This window comes from Penicillium canescens, assembly GCF_028828765.1.
Source record: "Penicillium canescens strain IBT 15451 chromosome Unknown utg000003l_segment0_segment0, whole genome shotgun sequence".
Taxonomy (NCBI): domain Eukaryota; kingdom Fungi; phylum Ascomycota; class Eurotiomycetes; order Eurotiales; family Aspergillaceae; genus Penicillium; species Penicillium canescens.
In genome coordinates, this window is record NW_026703965.1 from 221,795 (window position 1) to 241,988 (window position 20,194).

Here is a 20,194-nt window from a genome sequence, read left to right on the forward strand (position 1 = left end):
CCTCCGAGCGGATCGGGAGAGCGGGCATTGTGAATGCACTTCTATTCCCCTTCACAGGACTCGTCATTCTCGAAAAATGGGTGCTGGCAACTCTAAGCCCGAGGCTTCGGCCGGCTCACAACATGTGTTCTCCAGGTAATTGCCCTCCGACCTCGCAGCTTCCGCCGCATTTGGTGCTGGACGATCGAGGGAGCAGAAACAACCTCTCAATTGACGTCAATTGGGAAGAAGAGATGACATTGTCAACATGAAATCTTTCTCTAAGATGCCAGCACCATATGCGATCTCGTGGAGCACCGCTAAGAACTCTACAGCCATAGCTAACCCATCCATGCACAGCAACTCGCCTGTTCAATTCTCCTCGAACCTAGTGGACGCCCTCCAGTCCAACTCGGAGGTATGCATAATCCTGCCTTAACCAAGCTCCTAAAGCCAATCACAAACTCACCAACAATCAACACAACCAGACCGACTCCACCCGCTCCAAAGCCCTGGAACTGGAGATCCAAAACCGCGTCGCACAGGAACTGCAACGCCTCCACGAACGCGAGCAGCAAACCCTCGCCGAGATCGAGAAGCGCATCGCCGAGTCAAAGGATACAACCTCCCTGCCAGTCACAGCTGCCACCGCCCCGGTCGCATCCAGCTCCTCCGGCTACCCAGCCGGCTCATTGAATCTGGACGCACCGCGGATCCCCTTCGCGGGCCGAGAGCACGACCCCGTGGCCACATTCGCTGCGCCGCAGGAACCCGCCGCCGCACAGCCCGTGGCCAAGCGCGACGTGTCGCGCAACGCCGTAGCAGCCGAGATCGAGCAGTTGCGCACCAAGCTCGATGGACGGAGGAAGGTTGCGGACCTTGACGACAGCGTTGCCAAGGCCAAGTCGGATGTTGTTAGCTGCCTGCGGTTGAATGACCGTCGGCCTTTGAACTGCTGGGAGGAGGTTGATGCTTTCAAGCGTGAGGTTGCGCGCTTAGAGGCCGCCTTTGTGGATCGCATAGTGGGTTAGATTTAAGCCGAGGACGAGCGGATATGAGTGAAGTCTCTACGGTTGTTTGGGCCTTATTGGATTGATTGGGCTTATTCCTGCTGTACTGTATGTATAGAACGTGCATTTTTCTTTGTTCCATTTGTTTTCATCCGATTAGGATAGAATTAATCCATGGATGAGAGTGGATCTTGATCAATGGCTTTCAAGTCATTATATTGTAACAAGCAACTAGTATAGACTGGCCAGGGCCAGGTTACTGTGTTAGATATGCTGTATCCACAACTCGGTATCTTCGTTGCAAGGGTTCTTCGATATCATACAAAATCCCACATCGCTAATCGTCCACTCTTCTGTCCGGATGTTCGAATTATACACATCCTTCTCTCGGATGATTTGACATCAGACTCCAACACCTTAGACAGCTGGATACAGCCAACGCCTGTCCCTTTGGCTTCTGAGAGGTTATAATTGCCCGTGGTAACAAAGCCAATCAGATCATCCTCGGTGGGAACATCCAAATGCTCAGAGTCAGGTTCTCCAGCAGCAGAACCCGAGATGAGAGACTCGGCAAGGAGACGTCGAGCCTCCTCGGAAGCAGGCTCAGATGTTACCTTCTTCGAACTGTTCGACCGACCAGCCTTGTGACTTTTAGAAGCAAAATCGAGCCATTTTCGACGTAAGGCTGGGTCAGTAGGGAGGCGGTAGATTCGTGCATGGGGTGTAGGTGTACCGCGCCCAGTGAGAGATATATAAACAGAGGCAAGAGTGGAAGCATCAACAGATTCCTTGTTGAGCTTGTTCAGGGTTATGTGGGTATCCGCCGAGGCTAAACGGACATTGTGAATGTCGAGCGGTGGAACAGCGAGACTGGTAGTTTCATCTGTAACCTTATCCTTAGACTGGGTCGGCTTTTCGTTGGAGCTCTTGTCACTGGTCTCAGCATTCTCAGTCTTAGAATCAGAAACATCTGGTTTGGGCCCTTGAAGGAGCCGTTCCCAATCACACGCCCAACCGCGACCAATCTCACCCTTGGGACGGCCCTCTCCCAGTAGGATATTATCGTATTCTGCACGACGGCCCTTGGGACGCCGCTCCCATTGACACCGAGATTTCTCAGTATCACGTTGTCCCCATTCCCAGCCGACTCGCGTTCCTGGGAAGTCTCCAGGGAACCAAGGCTCACCCGCTTCGAACGCAAGCTGTTGTTGCTCTTTTAGGCCACCAAGGCATGGGTTTCCTCCGCTCGATAGCGGGTAGTACATGATGGAGTACCAGACTGGAACGACACATTTCCAAGGTAAAAGGATGGTGAAAGATCCCGGGGCATTGCTGCGCCTAGACCGAGCTTGCGGCTTGTTTGCAAGAATGATGACCGGGATTTGGGGGTCAGTCGGCTGAGCTGGCGGGAAGTTACCAGGCCCAGCAACGGTACGGCGTCTGTTGATGGCTTTCTGGCTCGGAAGCAGACGAGCTGCCGTCAACCGATTTGATCGGTCAAATAGCGAGGATGGACCCTGTGTTTTGTCTGGATGCCATGAGGCGAGCGCAATAGCAAGGTCGCTCATGTGAGATTCATTGTCGGGGACATGAATGGTGCGTGAGGGGAAGTGCAGACGTGGATCAGAGATATTAAAGGAGAGGAGAGCACCTTGTGGCAGTGAAGAAGGATTTGATACTCCCAGAAGAGATTGCCAGACAGCTTCCGGGCTATGCTCTGGGGCTTTGCCGTCAGCTCCAAGAATTGGCTTCAATGCCGCCAGCAAGGCCTCTACAGATCCTGGCCCGGTGATTTCGATGCTGCCAATTTCAAATCGCAGGTCCTCTACCAAGACAGGAGGATTCTGCTTTTTGGATACATCAAGAAGATCTGTCCACAGCTGAAGGAACGCCGAAGGGTGGACCCTGATGAAGAGTTTCCGATAATTCTTGGATGTTTTGTGAGATTTGTCGGGATCAACCATCTCAACATCTTCTTCTTTGTGGCGGGCGCACCAGATCAACGTAACCGGCGCAGTTAGACGTTTCGAATAATCCCTTTCGAACGTCCAGGCTTGCAGAGATCGAGTTCCTGCTCTCCATTTCTTCCCTTTGATACCCCATGCATTGTCCCCATCGACACCAACTGCAATGAGAACAGCCTGAATCGCTGCTTCTGTGCCCTCCAGCTGAATAGTAGACATATAACTCATATCCCACGCTACAGCCCCCCTAGCGCCCCGAGCCCGATGAGTAGGACGGTAACTTTTTTCTGTGGGAGACAACGGAATAGCAAAGCGCCAGATCGGGTCTTTGCTGGTTGCCATATGGGCACGTTTGGCGTGGTACAAATGAGTGGGTAACCAGTGCTTGCACTTCTGGCGCTTGCGGTATTTGGGCTCTGCTGGCGGCGGTCTAGAAAGCTTGTTCTTCTTGATCTTGGGGACCCGCGGAGCAATATCAAACGCATGGCTACCCTCTTTCTCCAGGGTAATCCCATTCTCTTGATCTCGCTTTTGCTTCGCTGCCACCCGTCGAGCCTTCGTCTTCGCGTTAATAGCCTGTAGGCGCCGAGCGGTTTCGAGTCGAATGCGCATCATATGCGATGGTTTGCGTCTGCGCGCTGTAACGGTAGGTGTATTGTCCTCGAGCATCTAACAGTTGAAATCGCGTGTCAGTCAACAGTCATATCTTATCAGAGATTACTGCCAAATACCTCTCGCTTCGCCCGAGCCCTCAACCTCCGCGGAACACGCTTCACATTGTGGCTCGCCGTTCGCCGCCGCAACTTACGGGGCACTTTTTGGAACGCCCGTGTCGTCAGAGCATTTTTCGACCGTTGAATTCCCTCCTCAAGCGCCTGGATCTCGAATGCGCGGGCTGCGGAGTAGGCGGCCACATCGAGCTCGCCCGTTGCGGAGAGGGCGGCGTCGGTCGACTGCACTGCCAAGGTGCGGGCGTCGAGAGTTTTGGCGCGCTTGCGAGCTGCCCCAGATGCGCCATTTGCACCGGGCGGAGCGAATGGCTTTCGCTTGGGGGCGTGGGAGGCCATGGCTGCTTGTTGAGTTGTGTGTCGAAGTTGCAAGTTAAAAAAGTTGCCGGGCTTGGCGCGTCATGATCGGCGGCCCACTATGAAGTATTTACATGTGCTCTTATGATTTAACTTTACTGTTTAATGGAGATATTAAATAGATCATTCTCATGACGAAAGGCTACCCGCATTATAAGTAGATAGTTCATATACGAATAGGTTACATATCCTTCCTCACATCACGACGGCCACATGGTCAGTCATATACTTCTTGATATCACCCAAGAAGCAAGCAGCCACGATTGAGATACCGCCGAACGCAATGCTAACATAGTACACCCACTTGTATCCTTCAGCGTATGCGAGCTGGCCAGCCTGCACAACCATCTGGTATGCAGTCTCGTTGCCAGCAATGCCAGGGACGTGGCGAATCTCGTCCAACAACGAGGCACCTGTCAGTTCGATTACTTCGCCAATTAACTTGACATCGGTGATGTTGAGCTCCTTCATCATTACTCCACCAATATAGTATGTTGCCTTGGGAACAAACTTGGAGATGAAGACATTGTAGTAGATGGTGTAGCCAATGCCGCCGCCCACTACACGAATAGAAAGGGTGAGTGCAGAGATAGTGGCAATAAGATCCTAGAAAGAGGTTAGTCTTGAGTTGACGGTGTTCTGTATGGATCCACATACATCAGGGCAAATGATGGTCGTGATAATTGAGGCTGGCACCACGATTCCTCCAATTCCGAGGCCGGCAAGGACGAGGATTCCCCAAAGTTGATACATATTGTCGACTCGACCGATAGACATGGCGCCACATCCTGGTAGTGAGAGAACATTAGCATCCTTTCATCCCAATATTGGAGTCCGTCGAACACTCACCTGCTGTCATCAGAATACTACTGATAATCAAAAGCTCTTTATTATGTCCTCGGAAGACACTAAGCAGAGCTAGCACAATGCACGCCCCAGCCATGATAGCGAAACCGATAGGAATACTGCGAACTCCAACCATCACAGGATCATGACCGTAGACGTTGAATGACTCCGTGGGCCAGAACATGAGCACGGAGAAGAAGTTTGCACCGGAAATAAAAGTAATGACGAGAGTCAGACCAAGAGTCCGGGGCTCTTGCTTCAGGCGAGATGGGAAGATAGGATATTTGGCTCCATAGATCTCCCAGAATCCAAATGCGACAAGCAAGAAGAATCCGATGACCAATGGCGCCAGGACATGGGCAGAGCTCCAGGGATACTAGAAAGAGTCAGTCGATTTAACATTCTCCATATTTTTTATCGAAGCATACCATGTATCCACCCCATTGCAAGCCGGCCAGGAAGACAATCAGGCCAGTGATACTGAGGAACCCACCAACAAAGTCGATGCGACCAATAATCTCCTTTCGGCTCATTCCAACTGAATTCACTCGTGGCGGAGGGAAATAGAAGAAGATAGTGACCAATAGACCAAAAGCACTCCACGCACCGCAGAACGCTCCGACATAGCGCCAATGGCTGTGGTATGCGATAAGCTGAGCCCACAAGACCGAAGGGCAAAATGGAACAATCGTAAAGATAAGAGCGGACACATAGACTCCTCTCTTACGAGTCGGGGCCATTTCAGAAGTAGCAGCTAGGGCAGTCAATTCGTTGACTCCAGCACCAGCGCCAGCAATAGCCATTCCCGCTACAAGGAATGTCAGAGTATGCAGCTGTAATGACAACGACGATACTAACCGATGAAATAGTTCATTGAGTGCACTGTGCTGCAGACAATCATGCCAATAACGATCAGGGATGCGCCGATGATTGCCACAGTTCGTCGGCCGATGAGATCAGACAGGGAGCCCACGAAAGGACATACACCAGCGAGACTGAGTAAGTTTGCAAGGACCTATAAAGAATGCTGTTAGTTGATTGTCTATAGTCTCCAGGACTATAGAACCTCCACATACAAACCAGATCCATCGATCCGCTCCACCAATGTCTCCATAGATATATGGGGGAATACCACCTATAAGGATATTAGATGGTGACTTCAGGCTCCACTGATTATCTCATACCAAACAAATAGACCGGGATTTGACTTCCAGTCCACAAGAAAGCCATAGCAACAAAGCCCATGAAGCGGCGGAAGGTCATCTAGCTACAGTTAGTACATCGCACCATAGATCACAACAACAAACTCCTACCGGTACATCCATCTCCGATTCATGCAATCCTTCCTCGGACCCTGGACTAGCCATTTCCTGGTGACTAAGACGTTGTTCAGAGTCGCTATTCTCCTGGTGCCGCACCACACCCTTCTCGTCGACAGGGGTCGAGTGATCGGTTAAGCCCGTCATAATGGGCAGATCTCAGAATAGAAATAAAAGATAGAGAGCCCTAGAATAAATAAAGAAACCCGGGGGATTGACGGGCCCACCGAATTAAGTATGTCAATTCCGACAGATCGAAAGTATGGGAAATGAACAGAGACTAAAGGACAGGTTGAGAATATATCCCAAGTTTCACAAACGAGTCATGACCGAATGTATCGGAAATGCCCGCTTCGGGAACGAATCGAGAGGCCAAAACAGAGCTTGTCGTGGACTAACGACAAGCCAACGGGCCAAGACTTGACAAGTTTAGCGATAGCCGGGGCAAGAATGCTTGAAATCCAGAAAATACCGAGGCAGCTTGGCAATTCGCGTCCAAATCTCCTCACATTGGGGCCGATTCGCCCCCCGGGAAGGGAAATGCGGGGGAGAAAACGTGGAGATGGGAAGTATACACTCGGGCCTCGATCCTTGTTTCGGGGGCCATGCCAGAAAGGGAACAGCCCCGAAACTGTAACATTGATGTGTTAAATCTAGTAGATATGTAAAATGCCAGTGTCCAGATAGCTCATGTAGATAGTGAATGTTCAACATGAGACCCCAATATGAAAGTCACAGTCTAAGCAAAGAAGCAAAGAAGCAAAGAAGCAAGAAGACGAGTCGAATACAGCGTAACACGGAAGCTTCCGCGTCACACGGTTACCCCGGATCCGTCATATCAAGTTATCCACGGCTCAAAAGTGGTCCCCGACTTTAGCGAGCTGCAGTTTCTTGGGGACAACGAAAAGACCCGTTGCCTCGACACAGAGTCGGCCTGCCATATCGCGGACTTCGCACTTGGCATAGCCCTTACTGTCCGTGCTCCGTTCCTGGTCTAGGGTTGTATGCAAGGTATAGAAATTGTCTGAGTAGACCGGAGCACGGTAGTTGAGGTTGAGGTTGGCTGTAAGACCAGTTCGCGCAGGGAAGTGCCGAATAGCTACTCGTCCCAAGTTCTCATCGATGACCGTGCCCAGCGCGCCGCCATGAACCATCGTTGGCCAGCCTTCCAGGCCCGGCCCAAGGAAGACCACGCTAACGATTTTCTTCTCTTTGTCATTCCAAAATACTTTCTGTCATGCAGGAAAAGAGTTAGATCAAACGGGATCCCGAGGTTCGGTAGTTGGAGAGATTCGGCATTTTCATGATAGGGCAACACTGCAGACGCCAACGAGGGCAACCAACCTGTAATCCTAGACCTCTGCTACCAGCCAAGGGGCCAGAAGTCAGCCGCTGTTCCTTATGGTCCTCCGAGAAGTTCTCGTAGACGTCCTTCTCCACATAATCTGGGTTGCGGCGCAGCTCCTGCACGATGGGCAGACCAATGTCGAACACGCGTTGTATTTCCTGAAGCTCCATTCGGTCCTCTACAGACCCTGGAGCTGGTGGCGCTGAGACTTTATCGTCCATCCATTTCCCTGCACCCACGCCAAGCGCTCCAAAAATTCCCGCATATATTAGACGGCGCGGCCACCGCGATGGTCGGGTAGAGGCATTGGGTGCGGTGCTGGACTTTCGGACCAATACTCGCCAAGAGGTTCGTGTTCGTGTCGTAGGTTGGCGCAGAGCCGGAAGGATGCGAGAATGGATCATTGTGATCACATTGCCCAGAGATGAGAATACATCCATCGGATCTTTGAGAGCCGAGGCTGAGGTCACGTGAGCCGGATACAATGTCATCTGTCTACAAACTACGGAGTCATGTTGTTACAAACTAAGTCAAAGGCAGTAATCGATTGGTCACAATAATGGCGTGGAGACGAGCATCACTCATGTTCATCGTTCTATTCATCTAGATAACATTTCAAAGCTTTAATATGAATAGATGCTTCAATCATACAACCTCGAATTACTCCGTAGGCAGATCAATAGCACGGTAAAGACAAATGAGAGCAGAGTGGGATTCACCTGGACATACAGTTAGTCATGTTTCATGCAGAAAATGTGATGTGTTTGACTCACCACCACCGGAAAGAGTCTCGATCTTCTGTGCCTCGACCTCGGTCACAGTATCGTCGTTGAACCACCACCACTTGTCATCCTCTTCGCGGCGCTTGCTGCCGGTCTGAGTATTGTCTTTGTTCTGCTTTTTGACATATGCCGTGTAGTGACCGCTGTCGGCGCTAGCACCCTGGTGGGTAATCACAGCACGAAGCTCGTACAGACCAGATTGGTTGGTTCCGCTGTCTCCAGAACTCTGTTGCTTGACCAGCTCTTGGAGTTCTTTCTTGGCGACGCGGATGGACTCCTCCTTCTCGGCTTCGTATTCGGCATCCGTCTTGAAAGTCTCCTCCATCTGGCTATCGCCATCCTTGTCTTTGGACTTAGACTTGCTCTCCTCGGCTGCCTTCTTCTTTTGCATGGGCTCCACACTCTCTCCCAGGTCAGTTTCCTTCTTCTGGCGCTCTTCACGCTCCACGGCAATTCTTTGGCGCTTCTGGGCGCGCTCAACATCCACTTCCTCCTTGCGGATCTCGCGAACCTTATCCCGAATTGGGATAAGCTGCTTGCGAAGATCGTCGGTGCAGAACTCCACCACATCCAACTCGGCTGGGAATGTAACCTTGCGCATAATCTTCGCCTTCTTCTGAGTCTCACGCTTCCAGAAGAAGCGGACAAAGTGCACCGTAAGGTACTTGGGTAGCCGGGCAATACGGGATCGCTTTTTGTACAGAGAGTTGGTACCCAAAAGAGGAGAGTTCTTTTCAATGTGCTCTTCCAAACCAGACAGGATTCCATCTTGCAAATGGTTGGTTTCCTTTCCAATATGACAATCAAGCTTGTAAAACACATCGGAACTTTGGCTTGGTTCCTCGCCGAGTTCTTTGGCGGCCGGGTCCTCGCATTCGGTGACGGATTCGAATTGTCCTGCAAGGTATTTGTCCACAAACGAGGTTTTCGTGACAGACTCTCCCTCACCTTCCGTAATGGTCAGCTTCGCTCTCAGTTGGTTGATAATTTGAGAAAAAGCTTCCTCGGCATCCTGCTGGGCGTATCCTTGTCCGTTTCGGTCACGTTGAGCGAACTGAGGGAAAACGGCCCGGAGGGCGTTGAGGAACATCAATGGAGGAATGCCTTCCTGGGTCTCGGACATCTGCTTGAACAGATCTCGTAGAGCAGCGGCCAAATCGCGCGAACCTCCCAGACCACCAAGACCAAAGCTACTGAGATCGGACAGACCTGAGCCGCCAGCTCCTGCAGTTGGACGATATCGAAGAAGCTCTTCTTGGAGCTCCGGGACACTCCGCAAAGCTTGTAGAGAAGAATTGAGGTAGCATGTGTTGCCCAGATTCTGCAAACCAGCCGGTGTAGCACCCTCCTGCTGGGCCAGGTCCGCCTCGGTCATATCCTCCAAGAACTTGACAGTCTCCTTCGGCCGACCGAGGTCAGCGGAACCCTGGCCTCCGGATGGTGTGCCCATCATCATGAATATCTGCCCGGGTTTGGCGTTGAGAGAGGAAAGTGGAGTATCATCCTTGAGCTGGCCACCCTTGATCAAGACCTTTTGACGGTCGGGTTCCACACCGGTCAGGGAGAATAGCTGGTACTTGAGGGTTTCGCCGTTGGACGTTGGATCGAGCTCGACTTCGTGGCGCTTGCCGGCATGTTTAACAATGACTAGATTCTGTCAGTGACCGTCGGGAAACATAAACTCATCCAGACTTACTCGGTATAGCCGCCATATTGGATAAAATTGAGCGATAACGTTTGAAGAATAGAGAGCTTGAAAGAGCTGAAGGGTAAACAGCGAGAGGCAAGGAAGCGTGGGGGGCAATGCAAACTGCCCAAACATCATCATCACCGCCCACTCGGACGTCAACCTCCCCCTCTGCCTAGACACTCTGTTCTCTTCGTACTCTACGTTCACTCTTCAATTGTTCAGGTCATTTTCCCTTGAATACCTGTCTCCGCATTCATCTACACGAACTCCGCTACTTCGGTCCGTTATTTCAGTGCCTGTTGGGGGCCTAAACTATCCGCGAGCTACCCTTCTTACTGCCTCTGAAAGCTATCAATTGCCCTCCACCATGGTGAGTCCTGTGCCACCGAGATATGTTATTCTGTAACTGACAATATCTCAGTCGCAAAGCTTGAGGCCATATCTGCAGGCCTGTCGTTCCTCCCTGACGGCCGCTCTTGCGATCTCCAACTTCGCATCCCAAACATCGGAACGCCGTATGTCTAGATCATGACACACACAGGCGGATATACATACTGACCGTACTGTTTAAAGACAATGTGCCTGAAATTGAAGCCCAGAGCAGCCCTGAGGTCTTGCTGAACCCATTGACCATCTCGCGCAACGAGAACGAGCGAATGCTTGTCGAACCGAGTGTGAACAGTGTCAGAGTCAGTCTGAGGATTAAGCAGGCGGATGAGATCGAACACATTCTGGGTAATATTGGAAATCACCTGTACGCGAAGTATGTTCGCTGACCTTCCCCAGTTCACAAGTTCACTCGTTTCTTGACCCAACGAGCCGAGTCATTCTTCATCTTGCGCAGGAAGCCAGTCGAGGTAAATTGCACTGATATATTAAAACGGTCCAAAGCTAACTCTTTCAGGGCTATGATATCTCTTTCCTCATAACCAACACCCATGTTGAGATGTTGCTCAAGCATAAATTAGTGGACTTCGTCATCCAGTTCATGGAAGAGGTGGACAAGGAGATCTCGGAGATGAAGCTCTTCTTGAACGCGCGTGCTCGATTCGTTGCCGAGTCTTTCCTGACACCGGTATGTTTGCATTGGACGGCCGCTATTGACGATTTACTGACGAAGACCCAGTTCGATTAAATTCCCTAGCGTTTTCTTGTTGCTGGCTCCGAATAATGAATGACCTTGTGTTTCCTTTCTTTTCCTGTACAGATAGCACAGGCTTGCAATGATTCAGAGAAGCTTTTACTGATGCCCATCCCCCATACTTTGTGAGCCAGTGTATGGGAGAGATATTAGAGTAATAGAGCCACTTGTCAAGTGGATTAGGAGACTGAAATTCTCTACAGGTAAGGGAAAATAGGTTGGTATGGTGATCATGTCTGCCAGAAAAACAACGTGGTAATATATTCATTGCACCCGTTGGAGTTTCGGAGCGTAACATATTAGAGGGTACAGCATGAGGGGACAGTATCATGCTCATAGATGCAGCCCACGGGGAACACAAAGCTGGACAATCCCCAGGTTATATTCGTATACATGTAGCAGGGCTGAGCCTGAAGACCTATCAAGCTTACAAGTATGACTTTATTGCTGCACGAAATTGGCTCCAAGGTGAGTTCAATGGTTTCATAGCCTAGGAGGGCCCTAAGATGCTGCCGCACAGGTACTATGGATGAGTTAAGGTCTCACAATTTCAAGGCATTTTGGGGGGGGGGGGGGATGTTTCTGGACTCGCAGGAATAAAGCGCATCCGAGATTGTTATGTAATGGAAGCTCAGCCAGTTCTCTACAATTGCCATCAAAAACTAATGCAATTGAGCAAGAATTGGCTGAGTTTTGGCATAAGAACGGTGAGGGTGTGGCTGGTGTGGCGCAGGCCCAATAGGACGTGCGCGGAACACAGCGGCGTGGTAATTTCCGCTTTCTGGGTTGCGGTGCGTGGCGCTACGCCCTGGAGGTGTTTATCTCGGGTTTACGCCTTCCACTGGGCCGATTTACGCCGTTTAAATTGTACTATATGTAGAGAATATAGATATATCCAATCTCTGAGAGATTCATGCGGGTCGAATATTTGGGGATGGTATAATTTCAGTTTCACGCTCTGATGGAAGCATGAGGGCTGTGGCTCAATACCTCATGTTGGCGGAACTTCGATCGTCTCTCGCCCTCGATTCCCCGCACCGCCACACCACCTTACTGCCACGCCGCACCGCCACAATATACTTCGAATCCCAAACCCTAGCTACAGCTACGAAGTATGTGGTTTATCTGGATCCTTTCGTTCATCATTGAATGGCTTCGGGCAGCCTTACGTCTGAGGATTTACCAAGATAATTTCTCCAACAATGAGCAAGAAAATGAGCCGGATATTGAGGTATGTTCAAAATACACTTACAGGCACACATTATCTCCCTACAGGAGTATACGCTAAAAATGGTCTATTTCAGGCATCTCATACTAGCAACTGCTGCTGTGCACTATTTCAATGTTTGCGCTTTAGCGGAGGGCATGAGATTGAAGAAGAACACCAATTGTTGAATGCCCAGGAGCTGCACATTTTGCACTGGAGAACCGAGCCTCGCTCTCCGGTCAAGGTTTTGGCTCGCTTTGGAGGGGATGGAGCAGAAGAGGAAGAACTATTGTTTTCCAACTTGGAAAGGATTATTGATTTGACTGCATGGGACCTTATCTCTGAGGATTCTCAATCAAGGTATCCCCTCCTCTATCGCTTTTCCCCCTCCACCCAACTTCCCTTCTCTTCCGATCTTTTCTCTCTCCAACTCCATCTCTTCTTAGTCCACTCCCTCAACTCCCTCCACTCTTGTTCCCAACCCCCGTTCCCGTTCCCCTTACCCAAGCCCCGCTCTATCACGTCTCTGGTGTCTTCCGCATTGTGGCCAGCTGCTAAACATGGCGTGGCCTTGCCATGGTGGGGAAGATGTCCCTGACATGCAGGACTTGACACTTCTTCAAAGGTCCTCAATCTACGATCTTCTTAAGGGTGCCCAAATCCCCTTCATTGCTACCGTGGACGTGGTCAAGCCGTCTCCTTTCGGTGTTGTCCTGGTCTCCAACGTAAGTGACTTTTCTAGCCGGCGCCCAGCTGTTGTTGTCTGGTCATTTTTGTTTGCTAAAAATCATACCCAGATCCCGTACGGTGTCACCCGCGAGGAGGCTACCCACTTCCTAGGATCTGACTATCAGTATCTCGCAAACCACAATGGTGCCTGTCCCATCCATATCATGATGGAGCGTTCCACTGGCAAGACCATGGATTGCTACTTTGAATTTATCACTCAGGAACTTGCTGAAAGGGTAGCTGCCCGCCTTAGGGTTGCTTATGATGCTCGCAGTGCTCCCAAAATGGGTAGTCGCCACGTCGAGGTTGAGCTCAGCAGCCAGAACGCCCTGCTCAAGGCCTTGTTTCCTCTGGCTAAGTGTGTCACATGGGAAAATGGCTCTCCTGTTCTGCTGGAAAATGTCGATAAATGGTCGACCGGTTTTGATGGCTTCCTCACTGACGAGGAGCTTTTTTGCCTTGGTCGTCATTCGGACGCACCTCACCGGGTATGTCTTCCCTTTCTCGGGTAAACCGTCATTCAAGGTATCTAACATGTTGCAGAGTGCATTTGCAAGCAAAGTTCCCCAGCGATGCTATGAATCCATCATCACCACTATCTGGAAGGTGAGAGCGCTTGGCTTTTCCCGTTCCCGTTCCCGTTTGTGCTGTATCGTGCTAACCCTGTTGTCTTACATTATAGTTCCCATGGTATGCAACCGGCATGTACACTATTCACACTCGCAATCAGGTCTTTGATCTCCTAAAGAAGATGGTCGACAATCTTCGGAATCACTTGCAAAGGACCACCCGCACCGTGGGTCTTGACCAACGCCTGCTCCGTGAACTTGCCTGGTGTGGAGTTCTTTGCCCTGGTTTCAACCCACGCCAGAAGTATTCCATTGCTTACAAATCTGGCTTGGACGAATTCGACAACGTTCTGGATCACGACTGGTGCCTTTACTTTTCTTTCGACACTTTGAACTACGCGGATGATCACCCACTGCAGGTTTATCAGGTATGAATATGGCTGCAGGACTGACTTGTGGGCAATGCTAATTCCCTGAGCCTATAGTCCTATGCCTTCTTGGTATCCAAGGGTTCTGTCAGCAGCACCGAGGTGGCAGGCTTGCATAACCGCCACACACATCCGAAAACCCGCAGACTGTTTGGAAGGTACTTTTTCCAATGGGAGGACGAACCTTGCAAGAACATACTTTTCAAAGATGCGATTGACTACGAGATGTGCATCCTTCGCCAATTTATCATTACTGGATTTAGGGACTACCACGAAATCCCACGTCATGACAGCGACTATTCGATTGGTGCGCCTCCTGATTCTCCAACAGCCAGCGAAAGATCCATTGACAGCCAGCGAACGATTTCTGCCCTCCCTCCCACTGCCCTGGCTCACCCTGCTTCAGCTAACCGCGAGCTCATACCCATCCCTGCTCCAGCTCGTTCTCGGCGTCAACTCTCCCTTGGACAAGCTATTTTTGATCAGGGGACCCCATTTTCTCCTGAACATACCGTTGAGAGTGGAAACTCGCAGACTCGCTCCCAACGTCAAGCGTCCTCGCCCGATGCTCGTTTTAGTCTTCATTTGATCTCATCTGGTCACCAGCAGGCCAGCGAGAGTGGAAGCTTGCAGCGTCGCCCTCGACGCCATATGTCCTCACCTGAACAGGCCCGTATCATTGATGAATGGGACCCACCTATCCCTAAGCAACTCACCGACAGCGAAAGCTCGCAGATTGATGACGATGGTTCTTCTAGTTTGTCTCCACCTTCTACGCCTCGACCGGCTCCCGCTACACTAAACTACACGGATGCCAATTTCCGACGACCTACTTCACCCAAGCAGACTCGTTTCACTCGGCAGTCGATGCGTCTCTCTAAGCAGCTCGACGATGAGGTGATCTCTGATTCCTTTGATAGCATGTCCGAGCCTCATATGTCCAAGTATCAAAACCGCGCTGAATTCGATCGGGAGTGGCGTTTTCCCTATGAAAAAGGAGCTCCTAACATTCCACCACCAAGTGCCATCCCTATGCACCGTGCGATGCAGCGTCCTCAGGGACCTGAGCAGGCTCAGCAAGCTCAGGCCCCGCCAATTCCTCTCTACCGCACCCCGCATCACCGTGCAACGAGCTCAACATACAGTCAGGCCCCAACTTACCATGTTCCGCATGCTACCGCACAGAATATCCGTTCGCACTCTGACCCCTTTGCTCCTGGTCCCTATGAGGCATCTAGCAGCCGTTCTCGATCTGACATACCTTCTGAGATCCCCCTATCAACACGCCTTTCTTCGATAGCGTGCGTCAGGGCCAGCGCGAGCGATACGAGCACCACGAGTATGGTGCCTGCAACTGATCGATATGGCTTTTCTTGAGCCCATCTCCTCTCCCGAGGAATAAATCTGGTTTGTTCGGCACGGTAACAGTCTCAACGTTTCCGTCTGGTTTTTTACTTCTTGGCTCTTTCCCCCGGCTCCCGCCGGTTTCCCCTGGTTCCTTCTTGCCTCAGGTTCCCTGCTTTTGACGATACCCCCGGTTTCGACAATTCTCTGATTTATTTCTACCCTAATTCCCCTGTTTTTGACGAGTGGAGACGTCCGCAGACTGACAACAAATCTTCTCTTCACATGGATACAAACATATGGAAAACAACAAAGACCAAAAACACGCAGAAAACCCAAAAAAGTCCTTGCACCTGGGGTTGTTGAATCTATGGTTACGACGGCATCCCGTCGAGTAAATCTGGGAGTGCTGAGTCCACGATACAGCGGTACCTCAATTGCAAGACATGGTTGATAATTTCCCTTTTCCCGGTCTCAAATGATCATTTTTACCCTTTTGTTTCATCGCAGGATTCAGTCTAAACTGACTAATATGAAGTTGTTGGGAGATGTCGCCCCGGAGAGGTTCTTCATGATACCTGGCGCCGGCCGCTTGACCAAGGACACCGAACCACCAGCAAGGCATGGTCTTGAATAGCAATAAGACAGTTTATGTCAATCTTCTTCTTGCGTGGCTTTCTTTGTAGTCCTTGTTTCGTAGGGCATGACGGGTATGCAGGGCAATATGCATAAACAATCAGAGACCCGTGCTACATTCTTCTTTATGTTCTGGAACTGTAGGCTTCCTCGTGAAGCACATTTGTTGTTTGAGAATGCATCTAGACTCTGCGTTGACCTTATTACTTGATTTCCGCTGACTCTTGATCTACCTAGGACCCGTCATACAGGCAACGGGTTGCTTCTTACGATGCGTCGGCAAAAGCCCTCTCGTGACAATCGAGATACGTCTGCAGAAACCCATGACACAGCCTCGGTCCCAGATATAAGGCATCAGAAGAGATATCACTGAGCCATTCTCCAAGGCAGTAGCTCAACCCGGACAATACGAGAACAGAAGCAACAGGAACTGGATCACTGTTGCTTTCCAGGCATCGAAGCTCACATTCGCACTTGACGAGCTCTCCACGCAGATAGTGGGAAGAGAGACTGGCTATCAGTGAGTGTGGGTATTCATGAGGTACCAGAATCAGAAGTTATTGAGACAGAAGCTATTGAGGTTCACGGGCATTGCTTTGATCCAACAGCATCATTGAGACATGGCCGACGGTCAACGCCTGTTACAGAATATGTCACTATTCCATCCCAAAGCCCTCCCGAGAACACCATACAATCCAGATTGAAGCGTGTCGATACTTTCCGTTGTCCTATTTGGCGATTTGTTGTGCCGCGACATCCATTCAAAGAGAAAAGCTCGTAGAACAACATACCGGGGCTGGTCTATGTGTTTTGAGCGCACCCAGTGACATCTGGGAGTGATTGAGCTATCATTTTACCAGGGGACATTTTCCACGAGTTGCGATACCACTTCTCTCGTCCAGATATCTTTTTTGCGGCGTCGATGAGCTTTTGCGACCATATAACAATACATGTTCTGTGACATACAGCATTGCGACCGAGTGATAACTAAAGTGCGCTTATACTATTTCGTTACATATCGAATTCTAGGTTTCGAATTGTCCTTGCTGAACAATCGAGCAGAAGACCGGCATACTTAGGGGTTTGGGAAGTTCTGTGTGTAAGAGGTCTACATGTCTGAAAGGTCAAGATGAGGCCCACTATAAATCCTCCACGACGATATGCGATGTTCTTCAGTGAAAAGTGACTCAAATGACAAAGAGGTGAATCTAAAGTTGCGGCAAAGGGTTTCGGACAAAAAGCGGAGCCGTTTATTACGCAAAGCCGGTTTTAGGCCCCTTGGGTATTTATTACTTCTACTCCGTACACTACACTTCTACACTTCTACATCTTTCTGCTTACTTTGCCTTTTTTTTGTAGGAAATTCCGATTTTTGAAAATTCTTGCTCTACGCGAATTGCAGGAAATAAAAAATAAAAAAGGCTTTTCAAAGGTCAGTGTTCAGCTGTTTAGGAATGCCTCCCTCGTCTCGGCCTGTTACCGCGTCGCCTGAAGCGCCTGTGGCGCCAAAGCGACGCGCTTCAGCTCGACTTTCCGCCGTGGGACCAGAGGTCAAACGGGTCAGGTCGAACGTCGACCTGCCCAACCGCAGGGCTAAATCCACGACGAAGAAGAGCAAGTACTTCGAACCGGAAAGCTCTGACGAACCTAGTCTCGAGTCCGATGACTCGCAGGGCGCCACCTCTGGCTCCGCGTACGAAGAAGGAAAGGAATCTTCCTCAGAGGCAGAGCGGGAGGAGCCTTCCGAGAGCGAGGAAGACACCAAACCAAAGGCCGGCCCCAAGGGTGGCCCGCGACAAAGCGCCAGTAGCGCAAAGGGCCAAGAGCTTTGGCGCGAGGGCGTCAGGGCCGGCCTGGGACCCGGAAAGGAAGTTATCATCGCAAAGCCCAAGGCGCGAGACGCGGGAAATACCCCATACAAGGATGAGACACTGCACCCCAACACCAAGCTGTTCCTGATCGACCTGGCGGAGAACAATGAACGCGAATGGATGAAGGGTAAGTGGGAAACATCACTTGCGAGTATGGAGTGGCTGGCTGACTCTGCGCAGCGCACGATCCGGACTACCGCGCGGCAAAGAAGGACTTTGAGACATTCGTTGAGACTCTCACATCCAAGATATCGGAGGTGGATGCCACCGTCCCCGAACTTCCTGCAAAGGACCTGGTAAGCACACACCCATGTCACCTATATCACCCACATTTATCCTTGACAGGCCCCTCACTGATGTTCCTAGATATTCCGCATCCACAGGGATGTTCGCTTCAGCAAGAACCCACTTCCATACAAGGTATGTATTGTGTTCCCTCCCCGGGTTCCAGGTTCCTGTTGCGTGTGACGAATGTGCTTGTGTGACTGTGATATTCATTAGCGGCGCTTATGCTGACACGAGTGACCAGACCCATTTCTCTGCAGCTTGGTAAGTATCGACGGTTATGTCTGGAGAGAGTCCACTGAACGTCATGCAGGTCTCGCACTGGTAAGAAGGGCCCATACGCCGCATACTATGTGCACTTCCAGCCTGGCTCTTGTTTTATCGGTACATCTGACCCTTCTTTTTCCTCTTGTTCCGTTATGATAACCCAACCGGCTCACCGTTCTGTGTACAGGCTGTGGTCTGTGGCACCCAGAGGCAGAGCCGCTTGCTCTGCTCCGAGAGGACATCGACGAGCATGCGGACCGCTGGAAGGAGGTACTCCGGGAGCCCGAGCTGCGCCGCGAGTTTCTGAAGGGAGCATCCGATGATGACGACGCGGTTGTGAATGCCTTTACGCATCACAATAGGGAATCTGCTCTCAAGGTCAAGCCCAAGGTATGAAGCTCTCTGTGTCTACCCCCTGATGGTCTCTCCATCGAGACCTTACTTCTCCTGCCACTTCCCCTTCGCTTATCACAGTTGCACTGTCAACTGGTGATGCCCAGTGATGCCTTTGTACCAACCAAGACAGACGGTCATGGGCGGATCGTAGGGTTCGCCATCGAGGGTCGCGTGCATCCTCCGACCGGTGGCTCATCGATCTGGAATCTACTTCCATCTCGATCAACGAGTAACATGAGGGCAATGACTCGATGAGATCATAGAGATTGGAGTGGTCTCCCGATCTGCCCACTGTTTGGACTGCCTGTACGCGTCCATGGCTGAGACCCGGACCATCCTCTCTGAACCAAACTCAAGAAATTGAGTATGGAGGTTCTTCTCACTGTGAATACATATTGAGGATCAATTTGCCCCCTTTTTCAACGCGTTCGGATAAATGGACCGGGAAGGGTTACGCCGTCGTTGGTTCCATGGTTCACATCGGCGCCAGGCTCCACGTTCCAGGGTTCACTGCTGACAAACAATTAGGGCTACGACGTGAACAATGCGAACATCAAGTTGCTACGTCTACGCAGTTTTACGATGGGAAAGCCTATGGCTGATGAGGATCTGGCTGGTTCGGATGCCCAGGAGAAGATAGCAGCCTTGGTGGCTATCATGGAGCCTTTCGTAAGATCATTCCAATTTTGCCCCCCCTCTCGACTAGTCGGTTTTCCCTTCTGAGCTAGCCACTTCGGCCGTGTCCGTCCCTTTTTATCCACCGAATCACGCTTCATAGCCCGCCCTTTTTGATTTTCCCTGGACTGTGTGTGCTGACCGCTTCTCTTCATGACAGGTGACGTATCTGAACAGTATTGTTATGCCCGATCAGTAATATGATTGGGGCCGGGAGGGGGAAAGAGATCTGACTTTTTCCCTTTTTCTGTTGGGGGGGAACAGTCTGCATTGTGTTACCTGTCAGTTTTCACCTTTTTTGTACGGATTACGAAGTATGGGCTCAGGATTTTTTGTCTCTCTGAGACGTGAAACCGGATCCCCATCGACGCCTCCTGCACACGGCCTTTCTTGGGTCCGTCCCCGCCACCATTCCTGGTACTGCAGACCTGAAAGAGGGCCCTTGGGCAAGTGAATTGTCACTGCACCTGCATTACATCCAGCTACTGCACACTGCATTGTCCACAGAGTAACAAGGGTTCAGATTGGATCCTTTGCGCGTCCTTTCCTTGCCTTGCATTTGTCCTTTTCCCCTCTCCCTGCCTGTACCCGCCCAAAGCCGTCTCAACTTACAGTTTACAATT

The 20,194-nt window shown here is 50.8% G+C and overlaps 8 protein-coding genes across 8 annotated transcripts; 3 read left to right on the forward strand and 5 right to left on the reverse strand.

Moving 5' to 3' along the window:
- Positions 1–76: 76 nt before the first annotated feature.
- Positions 77–1,010, forward strand: N7446_003533 (Mic19 family protein; the record flags this gene model as incomplete). Its single annotated transcript, XM_058512282.1, has 3 exons — positions 77–135; positions 340–397; positions 468–1,010. 3 exons carry the CDS (start codon positions 77–79, stop codon positions 1,008–1,010), a joined length of 660 nt encoding a protein of 219 aa, XP_058373611.1.
- A 296-nt stretch (positions 1,011–1,306) lies between these two features.
- N7446_003534 (ribonuclease P/MRP protein subunit POP1) lies at positions 1,307–4,039 on the reverse strand (the record flags this gene model as incomplete). The annotated part of the gene is made up of 2 exons (XM_058512283.1): positions 3,685–4,039; positions 1,307–3,622 (listed from the first exon to the last, which is right to left on the reverse strand). The coding sequence occupies exons 1-2, from the start codon at positions 4,018–4,020 to the stop codon at positions 1,307–1,309; spliced, it is 2,652 nt and encodes an 883-aa protein (XP_058373612.1). The 5' UTR covers positions 4,021–4,039.
- A 145-nt stretch (positions 4,040–4,184) lies between these two features.
- N7446_003535 (putative MFS drug efflux pump) lies at positions 4,185–6,386 on the reverse strand. Its single transcript, XM_058512284.1, has 8 exons — positions 6,198–6,386; positions 6,069–6,147; positions 5,961–6,019; positions 5,743–5,899; positions 5,313–5,692; positions 4,888–5,260; positions 4,696–4,826; positions 4,185–4,644 (listed from the first exon to the last, which is right to left on the reverse strand). Exons 1-8 carry the CDS (start codon positions 6,348–6,350, stop codon positions 4,234–4,236), a joined length of 1,743 nt encoding a protein of 580 aa, XP_058373613.1. The 5' UTR covers positions 6,351–6,386; the 3' UTR covers positions 4,185–4,233.
- Positions 6,387–7,057: 671 nt separating this feature from the next.
- On the reverse strand, positions 7,058–7,955 carry N7446_003536 (PaaI family thioesterase; the record flags this gene model as incomplete). Its single annotated transcript, XM_058512285.1, has 2 exons — positions 7,058–7,435; positions 7,548–7,955. 2 exons carry the CDS (start codon positions 7,953–7,955, stop codon positions 7,058–7,060), a joined length of 786 nt encoding a protein of 261 aa, XP_058373614.1.
- Positions 7,956–8,211: 256 nt separating this feature from the next.
- Positions 8,212–10,045, reverse strand: N7446_003537 (ubiquitin-specific protease UBP6; the record flags this gene model as incomplete). The annotated part of the gene is made up of 3 exons (XM_058512286.1): positions 8,212–8,270; positions 8,325–9,980; positions 10,030–10,045. 3 exons carry the CDS (start codon positions 10,043–10,045, stop codon positions 8,212–8,214), a joined length of 1,731 nt encoding a protein of 576 aa, XP_058373615.1.
- A 221-nt stretch (positions 10,046–10,266) lies between these two features.
- Positions 10,267–11,275, forward strand: N7446_003538 (actin-related protein 2/3 complex subunit 4 family protein). Its single transcript, XM_058512287.1, has 6 exons — positions 10,267–10,393; positions 10,445–10,538; positions 10,597–10,758; positions 10,810–10,880; positions 10,928–11,098; positions 11,150–11,275. The coding sequence occupies exons 1-6, from the start codon at positions 10,391–10,393 to the stop codon at positions 11,156–11,158; spliced, it is 510 nt and encodes a 169-aa protein (XP_058373616.1). The 5' UTR covers positions 10,267–10,390; the 3' UTR covers positions 11,159–11,275.
- Positions 11,276–12,931: 1,656 nt separating this feature from the next.
- Positions 12,932–15,474, forward strand: N7446_003539 (uncharacterized protein; the record flags this gene model as incomplete). Its single annotated transcript, XM_058512288.1, has 5 exons — positions 12,932–13,096; positions 13,169–13,588; positions 13,644–13,706; positions 13,783–14,097; positions 14,155–15,474. 5 exons carry the CDS (start codon positions 12,932–12,934, stop codon positions 15,472–15,474), a joined length of 2,283 nt encoding a protein of 760 aa, XP_058373617.1.
- Positions 15,475–17,503: 2,029 nt separating this feature from the next.
- N7446_003540 (uncharacterized protein) lies at positions 17,504–18,854 on the reverse strand (the record flags this gene model as incomplete). Its single annotated transcript, XM_058512289.1, has 3 exons — positions 17,504–18,241; positions 18,303–18,433; positions 18,674–18,854. The coding sequence occupies 3 exons, from the start codon at positions 18,852–18,854 to the stop codon at positions 17,504–17,506; spliced, it is 1,050 nt and encodes a 349-aa protein (XP_058373618.1).
- Between the last annotated feature and the right edge of the window lie 1,340 nt (positions 18,855–20,194).

Coding starts and splice junctions, on each gene's coding strand:
- N7446_003538 (XM_058512287.1), top strand. Junction 10,759..10,809: donor TGAGATCGAACACATTCTGG/GTAATATTGGAA, acceptor GACCTTCCCCAG/TTCACAAGTTCACTCGTTTC. Junction 10,881..10,927: donor TGCGCAGGAAGCCAGTCGAG/GTAAATTGCACT, acceptor TAACTCTTTCAG/GGCTATGATATCTCTTTCCT.
- N7446_003535 (XM_058512284.1), bottom strand. CDS start 6,350: ATGACGGGCTTAACCGATCACTCGACCCCTGTCGACGAGAAGGGTGTG. Junction 5,693..5,742: donor CTCAATGAACTATTTCATCG/GTTAGTATCGTC, acceptor CATTCCTTGTAG/CGGGAATGGCTATTGCTGGC. Junction 4,827..4,887: donor TAGTATTCTGATGACAGCAG/GTGAGTGTTCGA, acceptor TCTCACTACCAG/GATGTGGCGCCATGTCTATC.